Raw genomic sequence first — 19,470 nt, forward strand, 5'->3', positions numbered from 1 at the left:
CTGACACTTCTTCGAAGATAAACAAACACAAATATACGAGCAGCAGCTTCCGGTGGGGACGGTGAGTGTGTTGTCCGAAGGACAAAAATACACCGTGTCATTTTAAAAGTAGACATTTAAAAAATATTGCACCTTAGCGCGACTCGATTGCAGAAGGATGAAGTTATGTCGCCGTGTTTTATGACTGTAAAGCTGGATGAAATGCTCGTGTCCTGAAGGTAGCCCCAAACCCTGCAAACAATGTCTTTTTCTGGCCAGGAAACACTTGACAATTGAAGCATTTTACTACATGCTGTTATTATCTCTATTATTCATATTTATAAACACTACACAGGCCTCGGTGTTGTCTTATCGCTCAGTCCTAAGTGTGCTTCTCCTGTGCTGGTGTGCCCGAATTCTTCTCAAATATATGTTTGTTTTTTACTGTGACCTTGATCATTTGTAAGTATTTTCGACGGCTCGAGTGTTTTTCTGTCAAACTACAGGATTGTTACTTTAATTCAGCATAAATACTAGTTATATTGTTTTAAACGATGCACGGCATTGTGCTGCTCCCTCGGCTGACCACTGGGGGCAGTAGGGATAAAGTTGTGAAGTCGAACCTTGCATGACAATAAAATGCACTAAAAATACTATTATGATTTTTTTAAAAGCAGGTGGGTGAGGACATGTGGGTGAGTGCTCGGTGGGCGTATAGAAGGAGATCACATGTGTGACATATGTTCATCGGGCATAAAAGGGCCTTCTACCTTGCTCTATTGTCTGCAACACAATGCAGGTTTTAACAACGGCTCTCGTGTGTGTCTGTCTTCCATTCATGCACAATATCACCTTTCCTCGTGTTGTGGCGTTGGCCATTCATTTACTCAACTGCAGAAAGTAGCTGACATCGCATCACTCAAGGACATTTATGGTAATGGTAATGGTTTAATTTCATTTGAACATGCATCAGATTACAATTGAGTGCATCCCATAATCAGTTCCCAGTTCCACATGTCCAAAAGGAGTAGGAAGAAGCAAAGCTTATTAAATCCTACCCCTCCATCTGGTACTTTTACAATCAGTAACTGTTTACGTTTGTTCACTTCCTGCTTTCCTAATATAATTTAAGTTTTTCATTCATTCATTTTCTACCGCTTATCCTCACGAGGGTCACGGGGTGCTGGAGCCTATCCCAGCTGTCTTCGGGCGAGAGGCGGGGTACACCCTGGACTGGTGGCCAGCCAATCACAGGGCACATATAGACAAACAACCATTCACACTCACATTCATACCTATGGACAATTTGGAGTAACCTATGCTCATAACCTAGCATGTTTTTGGAAGGAGAAAACCCACTCGGGGAGAACATGCAAATGCCACACAGAGATAGCCGTGGGTGGAATTAAACCCTGTGACCTGCACACTAACCACTCTCCGCCGTGCAGCCGGTGAGGTACATAATTTACAAAAATGTATAAATATTTACATGTATTTAAATTAAGGCTGTTGGTCGATTGCAATACTTAATTGCAATTTGCATATAGTTAACTCATTAATTGAAAGATTAATTTCTTACAGTATTTTCTGGTGTGTTAGAGAGCACATCATATCGCCATACCTGCTGCAAGGCAGGGTTCTACAACCACCTGGACACAGGAGCGAAAAAAAATAAAATAAATAAATAAATAAAATTTGTAAGAAAATACATCTACATCATAACTTTGTAAAGGTATATTAAATTTGAAAATTTGAGTTTTTGCATGTTTTATGCAAGTGGTGATGTATCCAACTTTGTTTGATGGTCTTTGAACGCATCATCTAACTTTCTCCCACGCTGCAGAGATAGACAACTGTACTGTATTAATCCTATTTTCTTTCACCCATATATCTGGTCCGGATTGTTGATACTATGTGGGAATGCATAAAGATGAGATTTGGTTACGTTATTGTGTCCTAATGTGAATATTTCTTTGGTGTACCGTCCATATTAAGTACCATGGGGCATTCTTGGGTCCATTTCGGAGCACTACACACCTCCAAGTCACTATTTATGAATTTAACCGAGGCAAGGCCTTTATTTGAGTTGGGGCTACCTTTTGAGGGAATTTGATATTTTTGGCCGTTTTCTGCTCATTTTGTGAGTTTATTTTTTTCCCTCTTTTGACGTGTTTTCTCAGGAGGGGGGAAGAAGAATGTGATCGGATGTGCTGCTGTTGAAAAGCGGCTTAGCTTTGCTCCACTCGCCACATCAAAGGTAAGAAGACTGGGACAATCGGGTGATCTGTGAGAAACTTTTAGCTTCAGACAGAAGCTCAATGGGCCTCGTTGATGATGATTTGTGTGAAATTGATAGTGCTGAGAAGAGGAGGACTGTGAGAGCTCAGTGAATTTAGTTTGTTGGGAGCTCCAAAAAGGACAACCCTCTTATTTTTACTTCATGGACTATTTTTACTGCTGGGTCCGTAGCAAGTTTTAAATTTGGACCATCAGCTGTTGGTTTCTTGTGCTTGGTAGCCTCACCAGCTACAATATTAGGTACACCTGCAAAATGTAACCTTTACAAAGATAATGATGCACTCTTTAGATTGAATATCTACACTAGAGCAGAGGTAGGGAACCTATGTTGACTGTATCTGGCTCTCAAGCATTTCTTACCACAATAAAAATGTATTTTTGCTAACATTTTAAAGTAAACCATCACAGAAATGACTGTTAAAAATAATATTCAAAATCAACAACTTTCTTATGCATTTTAATTCGTCCATCTATATTCTGCTGCAATACGGCCAACCATATCCATCTTTCCTGATGATATTTTCCAGGTCAAACACCAAAACTTGATTATTACTGGGTAATGCTGTAGTCTACCTCGGTCATTGAGATGTCAAAAAAACATGTAAATGTAAACTTTCCTCCTTTAGTCAAATAGCTAAAGCTGCAGAACCAAGCCTTCTGACGAAGATGGCCAAAAGAATGAAATACATCTACGGAGTACGGTGCAAAACTATGCAGCAGCAGAAGTTGTATTAATGGCAACAAGTATTTGATTTATTATTAGACACTGCGCTGCTCACGAAAGTGTGCTGGCCACACCCCATTGGCGTGGGGTAGTGTGCCTGGTCTACGTAATTAGAGCCCATTATCTAAAACTGTTGGTCTTACATAAAAATGCACACATTTTATTGCATTCAATGTTTAAAAAAATGTATATGGCTCTTACAGATACACATTTTAAAATATTTGGCCTTCATGGCTCTCTTCGCCATAAAGGTTCCCGACCCCTGCACTAGAGGGTCAAGATACTACAAACCACTCTCAGTATCATGCAAGTGTACCACTATAAACTACAACCACAGTTACTAACATACTTTTATGGAACAGTTTCGGTAGTTTAAAAAAGTCATTACAAAGATGCATCCTCAAAATATTATTCATTCATTCATTCATTTTCTACAGCTTATCCTCACGAGGGTCGCGGGGGTGCTGGAGCCTATCCCAGCTGTCTTGGGGCGAGAGGCAGGGTACACCCTGGACTGGTCGCCAGCCAATCACAGGGCACATATAGACAAACAACCATTCACACTCACATTCATACCTATGGACAATTTGGAGTGGCCAATTAACCTAGCATGTTTTTGGAATGTGGGAGGAAACCGGAGTACCCGGAGAAAACCCACGCATGCACAGGGAGAACATGCAAACTCCACACAGAGATGGCCGAGGGTGGAATTGAACCCTGGTCTCCTAGCTGTGAGGTCTGCACGCTAACCACTTGACCCCTCAAAATATTAGTTAGCTTTAATGTGTAAATATTACTTCCTAATTAGGAAGGGTAATATGGCCTAAACTTCAAATTTCAATATATATAACTTACAATTAAAAAACAACAACAATAAAATATGTATTTTATATTATTATTATTATTATTATTATTATTATTATTATTATTATTATTATTATTATTATTATTATTATTATTATTATTATTATTATTATTATTATATTAATCAATGAAGCTGTTTTGAGGGTGAGGAGAAAGTGCATTTTTAAGAAATGTTTTGTATTTTTTGTATAAATTAAGCATTTTCAAGCGTAGAAATAGCTGAAAGAACTTAAATACAAATATATGGCATTCAAAGATTAAATGCAGTACTCTACACTGGTCACTGGGTGTCAGTAATCTTACTGTAATCTTGGGTGAGACACACAAGCACCAGACTTGATGGCTGAAACAACAGGCTTCCATTGTGAGGTTTGAATGATTTCACAACAAGCGTGAGTCTTAAATGGCTTATTTACTTGACTATATTGGGTAATAGGAGTGTAAAGGTGACTATAGGGGTGCTATTTTATGTTTTGATGGCTCTAATAATGTTAGAAAACATATTTTAGGAAGTTAGAAGCACGTTTTCTATGCTCTAACTTAGCAAATGTTCCATCTATAAAGAAGGAGTCCTATTTATGTGGAAATACACTTATCACCATCAGGTTTGGAACTAATTAACCGTGATAGACAAGGGATTATCTATTATATGTACATACGTATGTACAGTCTGAACGGTGAACACTGTTCCACGTTGACTTACCGTAGGTTAAAGGCTATGGTCACACTGCATCAATTCACATTTTTTTTTATTTTGAACACAGAGAAATGCATGTGATGTGGTAAAAAAATGGGCATTATACCCTGCAGTGTGAACATTTTCAAATTATGCCAATTGTTCTCCTGTTGTTTTGATACTTGACGTTCAAACTAGCTTAGTGGTTAGCATAGCTTCTCTGTCTCCTCTCGTGCTCCTCTCCTCTGTGCATCGCATGCTGAGCTATTCCTTGTCCTCCAGTAAGAAATGCAGTTTATTTGACGCCCTGGGGCCGAGGATTAGTAGGTTAGAGGAACAGTTGTCAAATTTTACGAACGCTAGCTACAGAGCGCTACGTTACATGCACGGCTAGGGTGCTTGTTGCAACTGGATTAAAATCTGTACCGTAGGCCAAATTTGTATTGTTTCCATCACATATGGTTTATATTGCCCATTCCTACTTCGGCATTCAATAGAAGTCCACAAGTCATGTTATGTACCATAGTACCTTGCCAGACAACTCCTCTCTGATTAATGCACTCGGAGTTGGAAAAGGCCTGTTTTGGAGGGGAAGTCTGAAAGTGGACCTCAGACAGGTGGTTCAATACGCAGCTGCCGGCATCAGTGCCTCGTCTGCCTTTGCCTCACGTTTTGGCGACTTGTCACAGATGTGATCACGCCGCCGGGTTATTTTTAGCACGTGTGACGACTCCACGTGCAGCCCCCCCCCCTCCCCCCCCTCACATCACCCCGAAGGAATATGAGCTCACGTGACGAACGTGGCGGAAAAAACCTCTGCGGATCTGTCCTGGGATCCTGGTCTACCTTTGTTTGCATTTCAAGACGGGCTTTCCCCCAGGAGACAATGGAAATAGAAATCATCTGTTCCAGAGTGAACATGCCACCACCATTAAAGCATTGGAACATTCTTAACTATTGTACACCCCACGGGGTGCTAGCATACGTGTAATACATACACTCCTGATCAGAATTTTAACACCAGTTGAAAAATCACAAAAATGTACATTTAGCACTGTTGGATCTTAATGAGGTCTTAAGTAGAACTTCAAAATACAAAAAAAAAAAAAAAGAGCCGTTATTAAGGCAAAAAGGTAGTAAGCGATTTATTTCAAATCACCGGAGCTAAAAAATAAAAAATAAAAAATTGTAAACTTCCCAAACTACCAGTTCTCAGTTGGATTTATATCAGGAGAACATGCAGGATGGTCCATAAAAGTGAGAGAATAAACTTTCTTCCATCTTGCGATGTCCCGACTTTGGTGCTCTCCTGTAAATTCCCAACAGGGAATTTTGTTCCATTAAAGAAGACGAGGTCTTCAAAGTATTTTTTTCTTCTGAAAAGCCTTCTCTCGCTGATGTAGTGTAATGGTTATTGGACTGCCATCGGCACCAGTAACGACCTTCGTTTCGGCAGAGGATGGTCCCGTGTCTTGACAGATGGCCAATCAGATCCTTCGACTCGTAGCCAATTACATTTTTTGGGTGGTTTTTTTTTCCGTAACCCTTAGGGTCTTTGAAGAAGATCAAATGTCTCTCTGAGTGTGTCCAACCTCAGCAACAATGGCACGCTACGCTTTTGCATATTTTGCCTTCGCCATCAAGAGATCATGACAGTGTGAATATCTGACCTTTGTAAAATCCTTAGACAAACGCTCATTGACGAATGGCCAATCAGTCGCTAAGCCCTTTTGCTTAATGGCAGCCACGTTTATCAACCAATTATGCTTGCCCATTCCCTGATGGTGTGTACCCAGTTTGGCAGGGATTCAGCAAGTGGGCGTTTGTAGAGCAGCGCATCCAGCTGTGTGAGAAGTTCCACGTCAATCAGACTTACGGGTTTTAGTAACAGCGTCAACCGTGTGGTGTTTTTGTCGGAAACATAACAGCATTTGTTTTGACGAAGAAATACATATAGTCGGACCGTTTTCTATCATGTGAAAAAGTGATAAACCTGCCAACTTCATGTGTATTCTCTTCTTGGGGTTCTTGTTTGAGGCTGGTCCTTTTGGAGTACGTGTTGAAAAAAGCCAAAGAAAACCATGGAGAGTTGATGTCCAGGTGTTTTTTGTGTGTTTTCCCAAAGGTTTTAGTCAAACTCCCTAAACTAATCGTACCTTTCTTTGTGCCTGCAGAGGGCTGAGATAATGGATCAGTCCTCCGATGAAGAGGAACCTCGCACGTTTGTGCAGGTCCTCAGTGACAAGTACAACACTGAGAACTTCCCCTACGGCCAAGGCATTGGTGTCGTGGTTCTGCCCTCCCCCCCTGGGTCTCCTGTTAAAGGTGAGCTCTGATTTCCAGGGTGCAATATTTGTCAGGAACACAACATCCATAACGCTTCTTTTTCCTGCCGCAGATCGTCTGTTTTTGCCCAGTGTGCTGGTCTTGAATGAGTGCGGCATCAAAAAAGCAGGCAACAGGTCTGACATTGCAACTTTCTGCGCTCATGTCATCGAACTGGACCTGTCCTACAATGAGCTTCACGACTGGGCAGAGGTCAGACCCCTGGAAAACATTGCTATTCTTACCTCCATCACAGAGATTATGCCTCTTCTTGAGATTTAAACATAGTTTTTGTTTTCCAAGGAAGCTTTTAATGTTGTTAATTCCATTCATCCATCGATCTTCTTCGGCTTATCCGAGGTTGGTTCGCAGGGGCAACAGCCGAGGCAGGGAATCCCAGACATCCCTCTCTCCAACGAGTTTGTCCAGCTTCCCCCAGTGAATCCCGGGGCGATCCCAGTTGATAGAGATAGTCTCTTCATGTCCTCGGTCCTCGTCTGAGGCGTGCCCTAACACCTCCTCAGGGCGGAGTCCGGTGGCATCCTGACCAGATGCCCGAGCCGCCTCAACCAGCTCCTCTCAATGAGGAGGAGGAGCGATTCTACCTTGAGTTTTTCCCGCATGACAGTTTTTCTCACCTTATCCCTAACGGAGAGCCCAGTCACTCTACAATTAAAAGTCATTTCGACCAATTGTCCTTACAGTCACTACCCAAAGCTCATGACCGCAGGTGAGGGTAGGAACATAGGACGACTGATCCATTGGGAGCTTTGCCTTTCGGCTAGGTTAATTGGCCACTCCAAATTGTCCATAGGTATGAATGTGAGTGTGAATGGTTGTTTGTCTATATGTGCCCTGTGATTGGCTGGCCACCAGTCCAGCGTGTACCCCGCCTCTTGCCCCAAGACAGCTGGGATAGGCTCCAGCACGCCTGCGACCCTCTTGAGGATAAGCGGTAGAAAATGAATGAACACATACAGTGCATCCGGAAAGTATTCACAGCGCTTCACTTTTTCTACATTTTGTCATGTTACAGCCTCATTCCAAACTGAATTAAATTAATCTCTTACTTCAAAATTCTACACAAAATACTCCATTATGACAATGTGAAAAAAGGTTTTTTTTTACATGTTTTGAATTTATTAAAAATAGAAAACAAAAAAATCACATTTACATAAGTATTCACAGCCTTTGCTTAATACTTTGTTGATCCACCTTTGGCAGCAATTACAGCCTCAAGTCTTTTTGAATATGATCCCACAAGTTTAGCACACCCATCTTTAGGCAGTTTTGCCCATTCTTCTTTGCAATAAGTCTCAAGCTCCATCAGGTTGGATGGGAGACGTCTGTGCACAGCCATTTTCAGATCTCTCCAGAGATGTTCGTTCGGATTCAAGTCTGGACTCTGGGCCACTCCATGACTTTCACAGAGTGGTTCTGAAGCCAATCTTTTGAGATCTTGGCTGTGTGCTTCGGTCGCTGCTGAAAAATGAACCTTCGCCCCAGCCTGAGGTCAAGAGCGCTCTGGAGCAGGTTTTCATCCAGGATATCTCTATATATTGCTGCATTCATTTTTCCTTCTATCCTGACTAGTCTGCCAGTTCCTGCTGCTGAAAAACATCCCCACAGCATGATGCTGCCACCACCATGCTTCACTGTAGGGATGGTATTGGCCTGGTGATGAGCAGTGCCTGGTTTCCTCCAAACATGGCGCCTGGCATTCACACCAAAGAGTTCAATCTTTGTCTCATCAGACCAGAGAATTTTGTTTCTCATGGTCTGAGAGTCATTCAGGTGCTTTTTGGCAAATTCCAGACGGGCTGCCATGTTCCTTTTACTAAGGAGTGGCTTTCGTCTGGCCACTCTACCATACAGGCCTGATTGGTGGATTGCTGCAGAGATGGTTGTCCTTCTGGAAGGCTCTCCTCTCTCCACAGAGGAACGCTGGAGCTCTGACAGAGTGACCATCGGGGCCTTGGTCACCTCCCTGACTAAGGCCCTTCTTCCCCGATCGCTCAGTTTAGAAGGCCGGCCAGCTCTAGGAAGAGTCCTGGTGGTTCCAAACGTCTTCCATTTATGAATAATGGAGGCCACTGTGCTCATTGGGACCTTCAAAGCAGCAGACATTTTTCTGTATCCTTCCCCAGATTTGTGCCTCAAGACAATCCTGTCTCGCAGGTCTACAGACAGTTCTTTTGACTTCATGCTTGGTGTTTGTGCTCTGACATGCACAGTCAACTGTGGGACCTTATATAGACAGTTATTATATTTCCAAATCATGTCCAATCAACTGAATTTACTGCAGGTGGACTCCAATTAAGCTGTAGAAAGATCTCAAGGATGATCAGTGGAAAAAAGATGCACCTGAGCTCAATTTTGAGCTTCATGGCAAAGGCTGTGAATACTTATGTAAATGTGATTTCTTAGTTTTCTATTTTTAATAAATTCAAAAAAAAGTCAAAAAAAATAATTTTCACATTGTCATAATGGAATATTTTGTGTAGAATTTTGAGGTAAGAGATTAAATTAATACAATTTGGAATGAGGCTGTAACATGACAAAATGTGGAAAAAGTGAAGCGCTGTGAATACTTTCCGGATGCATTGTATTTGTTTCTCTTTTCTGGATGTTGTAACGAGAGAAAACGAGTTAGCATGAGCCAGCTAACATTTTAACAGCTAAAGCTTTGACAATAGAGCCCTAAAAAACCCCTGCAAAAACGGCAATTAACCAAGCTACAGCGATATTGTTATTGTAGCAGCCAATACAAAAAACAATATTTTATCTGGTAGAGTAATACGACTACTCACTAGTCTCAAGCCACTGCAACGGGCCAGAGTGGATACTACTTAATTTCTGAAGAAGACTGGATACTCGTCATTTTTTTCACGTATGGACAGTTTTGTGCTGGAAGACACAGCCATCCCAGTGAGAGGAGAGCAGCCATTGTAAGTGTTATTGCTGTTTCTATGTTGATGTTGTTGATGGAAGTAGCTCCAGCGGGCTGCGTCAAATCCCAAGGATTTTTAGAGGGCTTCATAGTCGAAATAGGTACCTCCCTTGACGTGCACTGTTAGCTTGCTCATGCTAGTTCGTCTTCTCTTTTTAGAACACACACCAGAGGGAAATATGTGTTCCTGTCTCACATGTGAATGATGGGCAAAATAAAAAAGTGCACTTTTCCTTTAAACTCCTCCACTTGGGGTAAAATCTCAATTTTGACCCGGATGAGAACCATGGACTTGGATTTGGATATGCTGATTCTCATCCAAGCTGCTTACAGCCGAGTGTTCCGTTAATTATTGTACTATAAATCTGTATCGGAATTGGTTCAGACCACCGCTGAATGACAAGCATTGACCCACATTGTGTTCTATTTGTAGAGTCTCTGCGACATAAAAAAAATGAAATGCATTTCAACAATTGTGCCAACTCGATGCTAATTTACATTGAAAATGCCATGTAAGCGCTGAAGAAGCATTGGCATATTTGGAAACATTTACTATTGCTCATACGTAATTATTACATGGGTTGCCAGATCTGCACCATCGTGTCCAACATCCCTCACCTGGACTTCCTCAACCTGAGCATGAACCCCCTGAGCGGCGTGGAACTGGAGCCCTGCATGGCCGAGGTTTTCACCCGGGTGCGTCGCCTCGTCCTCATCAACACGCACGTCAGCTGGGACACCGTGCACACGCTCACCCGGAACACACCGGAGTAAGTGGAGCCTCCGTAACCACAGCAACGGCATTAATTCGCATGTACCTTTCACACAGGAAACCATACGTCAATCGGATAATTGGTTGGATGACCAGGCTAATGTCTGGAACGTCCACAGATAATATTACCACTTTATTCTCGTAAAAGTGTGATTTTTTTTTCTTGTTAGAATACCATTTTTTTTTAAATATTAATATTTTTCCAGTATTCTAAGAAAATTACAGCTGGTGTTGTATATCTGCTGTTTTTTTCTTTTTTTTTTATGTTTTTTCTTGTAATGATGACTTTAATTATAATTCCCATCATATTTTTACTTTGTTTTAGTAATATTATAACCTTTCCCACAACCTCATTCTACAGTTTTGTTTGTCATAACATGACAACTTTTATGGAAATTACATTTCTTAAAACATTTTTTCTTAACTGTTTCAACTTTATGCTACTAAAACAACGACTGCATTTACCACCATCATTTTTTAGTACTTTGTATTTTTCTTGTAAAATTACAACGTTTTTATCTTAATATTTTAACTTTATTTTGTAAAATTACTGCTGATTTGTTCAATTTTTGCTGTTGCAAATAGTTGTTGATTAATTGGATAATCAATTAATTGTTGCAGCGCGACAAACAGCTGTAGTCATTGTGCAAAGTATAAAAGGAGTGACTCTTTCCCAAAGTAAACAGTTTGTGGGTTTTGAGAGTGCCTTGCTCAAGAGCATCACGGCAGGCCTTGGGGAGCATCGCAAATAAACCATGACCATCACCGTCTCCAGGCTGGTGGAGCTCTTCCTGTGCCTGAACGACTACGATGCTGTGTCCCAGTCACGCACGGCCTGCCCGTCCCTGCGGCTGCTGCAGATAACCGACAACCACCTGCGTGACTGGGCGGAGGTGCGCAAGTTTGGCCTGATGTACCCCAGCCTCAGCACCCTGGTGCTGGCCAACAACAGCGTGGAGCGTGTGGGCGACACCCGGGAAGCACTGCAGCGCCTCTTCCCCAACCTGCGCAGCATCAACCTCAACAACTCAGGTCTGAGAGCAGCACCTTGGTGCATCCCATCATCAGATGTTGTCTAAAGGATGTTTTTGTTGAGCAGGGCTGAGTAAGTGGGAGGACATCGAGAGGCTGAATTTCCTCCCCAAGCTGCAAGAACTCAAAGTGAAGGGGCTCCCACTGTTGCAGCCTTACACCACACAAGAGCGACGTAGCCTCCTTTTAGCACAGTAAGGCCAAACACACGGTCAGCGGACACTCAGAAACAGGACTTTAGTTTTGCTCAGATTCACTATTATCTCCGGAAAATATAATGAATTCAAATTGTTGAGATTCTGTTACTTTTTTCCCACTTGCAGGCTGCCAAATGTCTTGGTGCTCAACGGAGGCGCGGTGTCCGATAGCGAGAGGGAAGACGCCGAGAGGTTCTTCATCAGATACTATCAGGATTGTCCGGAACAGGAACGTCCGGAGAGGTACGGAATCATACGCTCACTAAAGGCTAGGTGCACTTGAACAATTTCAGTGAGAAGAACATAAAATACAATAATCCCTCGTTTATCACGGTTAATTGGTTCTAGACTCCACTGTGATAAGTGAATTTCTACAATCATATTTATGAATTCAATATTTTGGCAACTAGAGCCTGTTTACGACCTTCTAAATGTATTTTTTTTAACATTATTAGAGCCCTATAGTCAACTTTACAATCCTATTACCCAATATAGTAGACATAATAAGAGAAAATAAGACATAAATAAGATTCATGCGCCTGTCTGTTGCTATAAATGTGTTCCCTGGGGGACAGGGAACAGGAAGTGGACAGGAAGTGACGTCGAGGGGTCAGTTTATGTTGGTTAATGGACGCAAAAGTAGTCTGTGTTTTTATTCGGGATTATTGTTCAAATCTTACCCAACATTACATTAATATTACTGATACTTAGTGACCAGTGACTATTACATTTCATCAATGTCTTTGAATGCAGCTTTTCAATGTCTCAAATTAGTTCATTTGCCTTTGGCAAAACGTACACAACATTTATGCAGAATATGCATATTTTGTTTTAATAACATATTAAACCACAAAACAACATAATTTACTAACTAGTGCAGGGGTGGGCAAACTACGGCCCGGGGGCCACATCCGGCCCGCCAAGTGTTTGAATACGGCCCGCCCGTTCTTTCCAAAGTATTTCATTTAAAGTCAACATACAAGCTGGCATCATGGCGTGAGCCGACATTTTCATGGTTTGGCGGTTTTATCAATTTCGTTATTTGATGCGGTCTGTTGTTTACAAAGTGAAAAAAGGGACACAAGCACATAATAATAATATTAAATAATAAATGTATTCTTATTATTATAAATTTATAACGCACTTTACATCAAATAAATGATATCAAAGTGCACATATAGCAGATTGCATAACCCTTTTACAGATACAATAATTTTGTTATTTCATGCGGTCTGTTGTTTACAAAGTGCTCCTGAAAAAAGGGACACAGGCACATAATAATAATAATAATAATAACAAATAATAATATAAAATAATAATAACAAATAATATAAAATAATACTAAATTTCTTCTTCTTATTATACATTTATAACGCACTTTACATCATAATAATAATAAATTAATATAAAATAATAATAACAAGTAATATCAAATAATAATACATTTATTCTAATTATTATAAATGTATAACATACTTTACATGAAATAAATGATCTTAAAGTGCACATATAGCAGGTTGCATGACACTTTTACAGATACAATAATTTCGTTATTTGATGCGGTTTGTTGTTTACAAAGTGCTCCTGAAAAAAGGGACACAGGCACATAATAATAATAACAAATAATAATAATATAAAATAATAATAACAAATAATATAAAATAATACTAAATTTATTCTTCTTCTTATAAATTTATAACACACTTTACATAATAATAATAATTAAAATAATAAAAATAATATCAAATAATAATAACAAATAATATCAAATAATAATACATTTATTCTAATTATTATAAATTTATAACGTACTTTACATCAAATAAATTATCTTAAAGTGCACACATAGCAGATTACATAACACAGATTTAATAATTTCGTTATTTGATGCGGTCTGTTATTTACAAAGTGCTCCTGAAAAAAGGGACACAGGCACATAATAATAATAATAATAATACTAATAACAAATAATAATAATATAACATAATAAAAAATATATTCTTATTATAAATTTATAACACACTTTACATCAAATAAATGATCTCAAAGTGCACATATAGCAGATTGCATGACACTTTTACAGATTTAATAATTTCGTTATTTGATGTGGTCTGTTGTTTACAAAGTGCTCCTGAAAAAAGGGACACAAGCATATAATAATAATAACAAATAATAATAATAACAAATAATAATCAATGTATTATTATAAATTTATAACTTACTTTAGATGAAATAAATGATCTCAAAGTGCCCATAAAGAAGATTGCATGACACTTTTACAGATACAATAATTCCAGCTGGACTGTTTTGTGTAAAATATCGAGTCTGGCCCCCCCGCCAATTTTGTTAAATCAATGCGGCCCGCCAGTCAAAAAGTTTGCCCACCCCTGAACTAGTGTATTTTTGACAAACTGTGATAGAGTGAAACCATGAAATTTCAAACACAAAGTGGCAAAGGATGACTGTGTAGTAAAATTAACAATATAAAATAAGGGAAAAAAGAAAGAAAAATCAATTCAGAAAATAAAAAATGCAACATTTCAGTTGCATTTTTGACAATTAAAAAAAAAACAATTCAGACAATTAAAAATGCAAAAGGCGATGCTATTGCGCATTAACGGTGATAATCGTGTTTTTATTCAAGAAATATGCTTGACTAGAAACCGGACAACAACTTCTACAGAATTAGTTAACAAAATAATTAAAATCAAATCAAACTAAGTAGTGTAATGTATATATTTTGTAATGTTTGCTTTTCCTGTCTACAAGTAACCATGAGTTCCACCGATATTGTCACTGTTGGTGTCCCATTACTTCATTAAGATTAAGATTAAGATTAAGATATGCCTTTATTCGTCCCTCAGTGGGGAAATTTGTATTGCACAGCAGCAAGAGTACAGAGTCAGTTAAGCAGTACAAAAATACACAATATAGAAAAATAAACAATATAAACAACCCAAGTATTAACAAAATCATCAGTTTTTCCCAGAGTTATATACAATACAGTATGTAGATAATATGAAACAAGATGAGATATATGACCAGTCTATACACTGAGATCCTGTTAGAGAGTTAATATGAGGCATTATGGAAATACTTCACATAGAACTTAGTATATTGCATTTAGAGCCCTTAATATTGCACATGGAGGTTTATCAGATATTGTACAGTGAATGGGGTCTGGAGTAACTATACTGACTAAAAGCAATTCTTTCCTTATGGTGTATATGAACTATGACACAGACACTGATCACATGATCACATACGCCGGCATTCCACTTAACCTGTGCAGAATGTGTAGTCCCCAAACTGTGGGGGCGGCTGGTGGGGCACTAACCTTTGGGGGACAATGCCACCACTCTCTCCCACCTCAATGACTCCTTTGTGCTGGGAATTCTCTGATTGGGAAAAGTGATACACGAGGTAGCAGGTTGATTTTTTTTTTTAATGCATGCACAGACTTTGTCGTCAAGGTATAAATCCTTAAGTGAGGTGATGATTTGTTTTTGGACAGGACCAAAGCTATAAATATTTGAGGCACTGAAGGTTGTGTAGTCATGCCCCATTGGAGTATGGAATGAAATAGTGGAATCTCAATATAAAAGAGAAAAACTGATGGTTGTACTCCGTCGTCAGTACTGTGAAGTGATACATCATCTTTCTTGTATTGCAGTTAATTGTTTCCAGACTCAACCTGTTTACTAAATACACTTTTTAACATAGAGACTGTGAGAAATGAAATAACACCCCTACAGTCACATTTACACTCCTCCATTACCCAATATAGTCGATATAACAGGAAATAAGACATAATAAGCGTTGGGAGGGTTCCCTGTGATTGTTTTGAACAGTAAGTCCTGTGTTGGCTATTGTCTCATCAATGTAACATGACTGACACTGTGAGTGGCCAATGTAGAATACTTCATATTGTATCTTTGAATACGTCTTTGAATGCCTTATACAGTCCTTCCTTGCCATATCGCGCTTCAAATTTTGCACCGTCGGTCTATTGCATTCATTCATTCATTTTCTACCGCTTATCCTCACGAGGGTCGCGGGGGTGCTGGAGCCTATCCCAGCTGTCTTTGGGTGAGAGGCGGGGTACACCCTGGACTGGTGGCCAGCCAATCACAGGGCACATATAGACAAACAACCATTCACACTCACATTCATACCTATGGACAATTTGGAGTGGCCAATTAACCTAGCATGTTTTTGGAATGTGGGAGGAAACCGGAGTACCCGGAGAAAACCCACGCATGCACAACGACAACATGCAAACTACACACAGAGATGGCCAAGGGTGGAATTGAACCCTGGTCTCCTAGCTGTGAGGTCTGCGCACTAACCGCCCGACCACCATGCAGCCCTGCTCTAGTGCATTTTTAAAAAATATAATAATAAATCATTGCCTGTTTAGTGGTTGGATACTGCCAACTATTAGTCATAAACTTAAGCAGATACTGTGTATTTTTTGCTGAAATAAAGCATTTATGGCTAAATGAAGTAAAATACAAACATAACGCATTCAGAAAAAGCATTGGAAAAACAAGCTGTGATATGTAGTATTCTACTAGGTGTCAGTAATTTGACATCAGTGCTTCTCAAATAGTGGGGTGATTTAGGGGTGTTATTTCATGTATAGAGGGCTCTAATAATGTTAAAAAGCATATATGCGGTCATAAACAGGTTTTGTAGCAAACCATTCCGCATTACTGGATCCAGCCACTAGTGTGGCTGGCTAAGAGTGAGGGTGAAGGCATGGTCATCCATGAGGAGATCAGAGCAGAGCTTCTTCCCGTTGACAGGAACCAGTTGAGATGGCTCATGCATCTTATTCTGGATGCCGCCTGGACGCCTGGGGGCAGACCTAAGGTCACGCTACAAGGATTATGTCTCGAGAGGGATTATGTATGACAGCTGGCCTGGGAACTGGAGGACCGGAAGTCTGAAATTTCCTACTGAGTTTACTCCGGATAAGCGGAATAAGATAACCCATCTTATTCATGGATGCTCCCATGATCTCATTTCATTTCCAGCCACTCTCTCCCCAGGTACCACGAGCTGGTGTCCAAATACGGTCAGCTGGCCCCGTTGGCCGACGTGGACCTGAGCCCCCGCTGCACCATGGTGGACGTGCGCTGGGGTGACAGGGTGGAGGCGGTGAGCCTCCGCCTGGAGCAGACGGTGGGCGACCTGAAGAAGCAGCTGAGGGCGCTGCTGCAGCTGCCCGCCAACAGCATCCGTCTCTTCTACATCAACCGGGAAATGTGCTCTATGTTCGGGCCTGAGGAGCTGAAGTGCGGCTGCCGGGCTCTCCATTCATACAGCATCCGGGATGGGGACGAGATACTTGTGGTGCCCAAAGTGAAAAGCCGCTGCAGCTCCTCGGATCTTTGATCTGGGGGTAGTTCCTGAACACTTACTGGACTGGTTTTATCTTGAATTTGTCACATTATGCAATAAGTGTCACTCTGGGTCAGGTTTACGTCAGGACAGAAGTCCCTGCTACCGTCAGTGAGGGTTCTTGGACTGTCTGAGAGATTCATCCTTATCCTTATTCATCCAACAAGGGGACATTTGTGCGGATCCAGTTCACAGACAGCAAAGAGATTCCATGAAAAGCCATGCAGGATCTGTAAAGTCTGTGAGTAATTCTGGACTGATGCAAACCCTGATTGATGACGATTGGCGTTTGAGGACAGAAATTCCAGATGCCCGTTGACTGCAAAATATGAACTTTTTGTCTTGAAAGCTTGCAGCTTCGGATTGAAAGGCCTCCATTATGCTGACGTTCAAAAACAACATCGAGATTGACTGAAAAGTCAAAAGTCCCGAGCCAGAATGCCAAGGTTTTTTTTTTTTTTCCCCGCCTCCCTGCATCTATCCAGACGGTATGGTAACCCAACACCTGCTGCAGTGTCGGGTCACTTCCTCTCTATCTACGAGCCTGGCTCACCAAGAAGGAGGGACCACCCACCACACCCCACCCTTGCCAATGAATCTGAATGCTTCTTACATCAGCCCTCACAAACCTGACACCTCAAGTGTCTGCTCTTTCACAGGTTGCAAGGTCCTGACCTCTCCCACTGGCTCACACCGCCATGCCCCCCCAATCAAGGATTCCTTTACAGGGAGGAAATGAGTTCCCAATTGCTCGAAAAAAACATCAAGACTTTTTTTGATCTGCATTGTCCAGATCCTGGGGACAGTGGATTCATTCGTTTTCCACTCATGAAAACGGCCACCTTCGTTCTGCACTTGTTGGTGCATGGGGTTTCAACTGAGGATTTTGGCCTGTTGACCCCCAGAAAACTTGTCGAGCTGGGTTGGTACCATGCAGTATAAAAGTGGCATTATCCCAAAGAATAATGCCCACGCAACCTGGCAAAACCAGAAATAGCAAAAATGCCAAAACCATAACTTAGGGCTGGCCGATATCTCGTTCATTCATTTTCTATCGCTTATCCTCACGAGGGTCGCGGGGGTGCTGGAGCCTATCCCAGCTGTCTTTGGGCGAGAGGCGGGGTACACCCTGGACTGGTGGCCAGCCAATCACAGGGCACATATAGACAAACAACCATTCACACTCACATTCATACCTATGGACAATTTGGAGTGGCCAATTAACCTAGCATGTTTTTGGAATGTGGGAGGAAACCGGAGTACCCGGAGAAAACCCACGCATGCACGGGGAGAACATGCAAACTCCACACAGAGATGGCCGAGGGTGGAATCAAACTCGGGTCTCCTTGCTGTGATGTCTGCGCGCTAACCACACGACCGCCGTGCAGCCAACGTCGATATGTCGATATTATTAAAATGTCTATTTCCTTTTCCACAAAATACACTTACGATCTAAAACATAATGTTTTTTAAGCTGCCTTTAAATATGAGTAATTACACTCAAGCCTCATTCGGACATGGCCACTTTCTTGCTGGGAGAACTATGTGTGATTAATAAAGTTTATTTGTAGTTGCAAACATAATTACGTTTTTTTTTACTCACTTTTTGGTGAAGTTCTGATTGGACTATTTTATTTTTGGACTATATATTTTTCCAAAATATATACATATATGTTTTATTTTGATGAAACAACTTTGTCTGCATATTTGACTCAATATGAGGATATATATCGTACATCCATATTTTGCATGAATATATCAGGATGTGGGCTGCACGACGGTCGAATGGTTAGCGCGCAGACCTCACAGCTAGGAGACCCTAGATCAATCCCAGGTCCCAATCCCAGTTTGCATGTTCTCCCCGTGCATGCGTGGGTTTTCTCCGGGTACTCCGGTTTCCTCCCACATTCCAAAAACATGCTAGGTTAATTGGCCACTCCAAATTGTCCATAGGTATGAATGCGAGTGTGAATGGTTGTTTGTCTATATGTGCCCTGTGATTGATCCAGGGTGTACCCCGCCTCTCACCCGAAGACAGCTAGGATAGGCTCCAGCACCCCCCGCGACCCTCGTGAGGATAAGCGGTAGAAAATGAATGAATATTTGGATGTTTTGGTCCATATCGTCCAGCCCTACCATAACTGAAGTCTCCACTCCTTGCCCTTACCAGCCACCTCCTTCTGACTGATGCCCCTTGGTTTTCACAAATTCACCACCATGGAGGTAGAATTACTCGTCTTCTCCCTT

General features: G+C 41.1%; 1 protein-coding gene across 4 annotated transcripts; it reads left to right on the top strand.

Moving 5' to 3' along the window:
* LOC131132262 (tubulin-specific chaperone cofactor E-like protein) lies at positions 1-19,209 on the top strand. 4 transcript variants are annotated; one of them, XM_078791831.1, is made up of 9 exons: positions 1-61; positions 2,160-2,236; positions 6,716-6,866; positions 6,940-7,079; positions 10,405-10,586; positions 11,364-11,620; positions 11,688-11,814; positions 11,944-12,060; positions 16,857-19,209. In XM_078791831.1, exons 3-9 carry the CDS (start codon positions 6,728-6,730, stop codon positions 17,215-17,217), a joined length of 1,323 nt encoding a protein of 440 aa, XP_078647957.1. In that variant the 5' UTR covers positions 1-61; positions 2,160-2,236; positions 6,716-6,727; the 3' UTR covers positions 17,218-19,209. The 4 variants fall into 4 exon arrangements, with proteins under 4 accessions (XP_078647957.1, XP_078647949.1, XP_057933711.2 ...); XM_078791823.1 differs by lacking the exon at positions 1-61 and adding an exon at positions 68-218; XM_058077728.2 differs by lacking the exon at positions 1-61 and adding an exon at positions 68-218 and having other exon boundaries at positions 16,872-19,209.
* The last annotated feature ends 261 nt before the right edge of the window (positions 19,210-19,470 follow it).

The sequence above is a fragment of the Doryrhamphus excisus genome, linkage group LG1 (genome assembly GCF_037039965.1).
Source record: "Doryrhamphus excisus strain RoL-2023G ecotype Guam linkage group LG1, RoL_Dexc_Guam_v1.1, whole genome shotgun sequence".
Taxonomy (NCBI): Eukaryota; Metazoa; Chordata; class Actinopteri; order Syngnathiformes; family Syngnathidae; genus Doryrhamphus; species Doryrhamphus excisus.

Excerpts from the sequence above, each read along its gene's own strand:
- LOC131132262 (XM_078791823.1), top strand. The coding sequence starts at position 197 with ATGAAATGCTCGTGTCCTGAAG. Across the intron at positions 2,237-6,715 it reads CTCCACTCGCCACATCAAAG|AGGGCTGAGATAATGGATCA; the intron begins GTAAGAAGACTG and ends TTGTGCCTGCAG. Across the intron at positions 10,587-11,363 it reads CTCACCCGGAACACACCGGA|GCTGGTGGAGCTCTTCCTGT; the intron begins GTAAGTGGAGCC and ends CACCGTCTCCAG.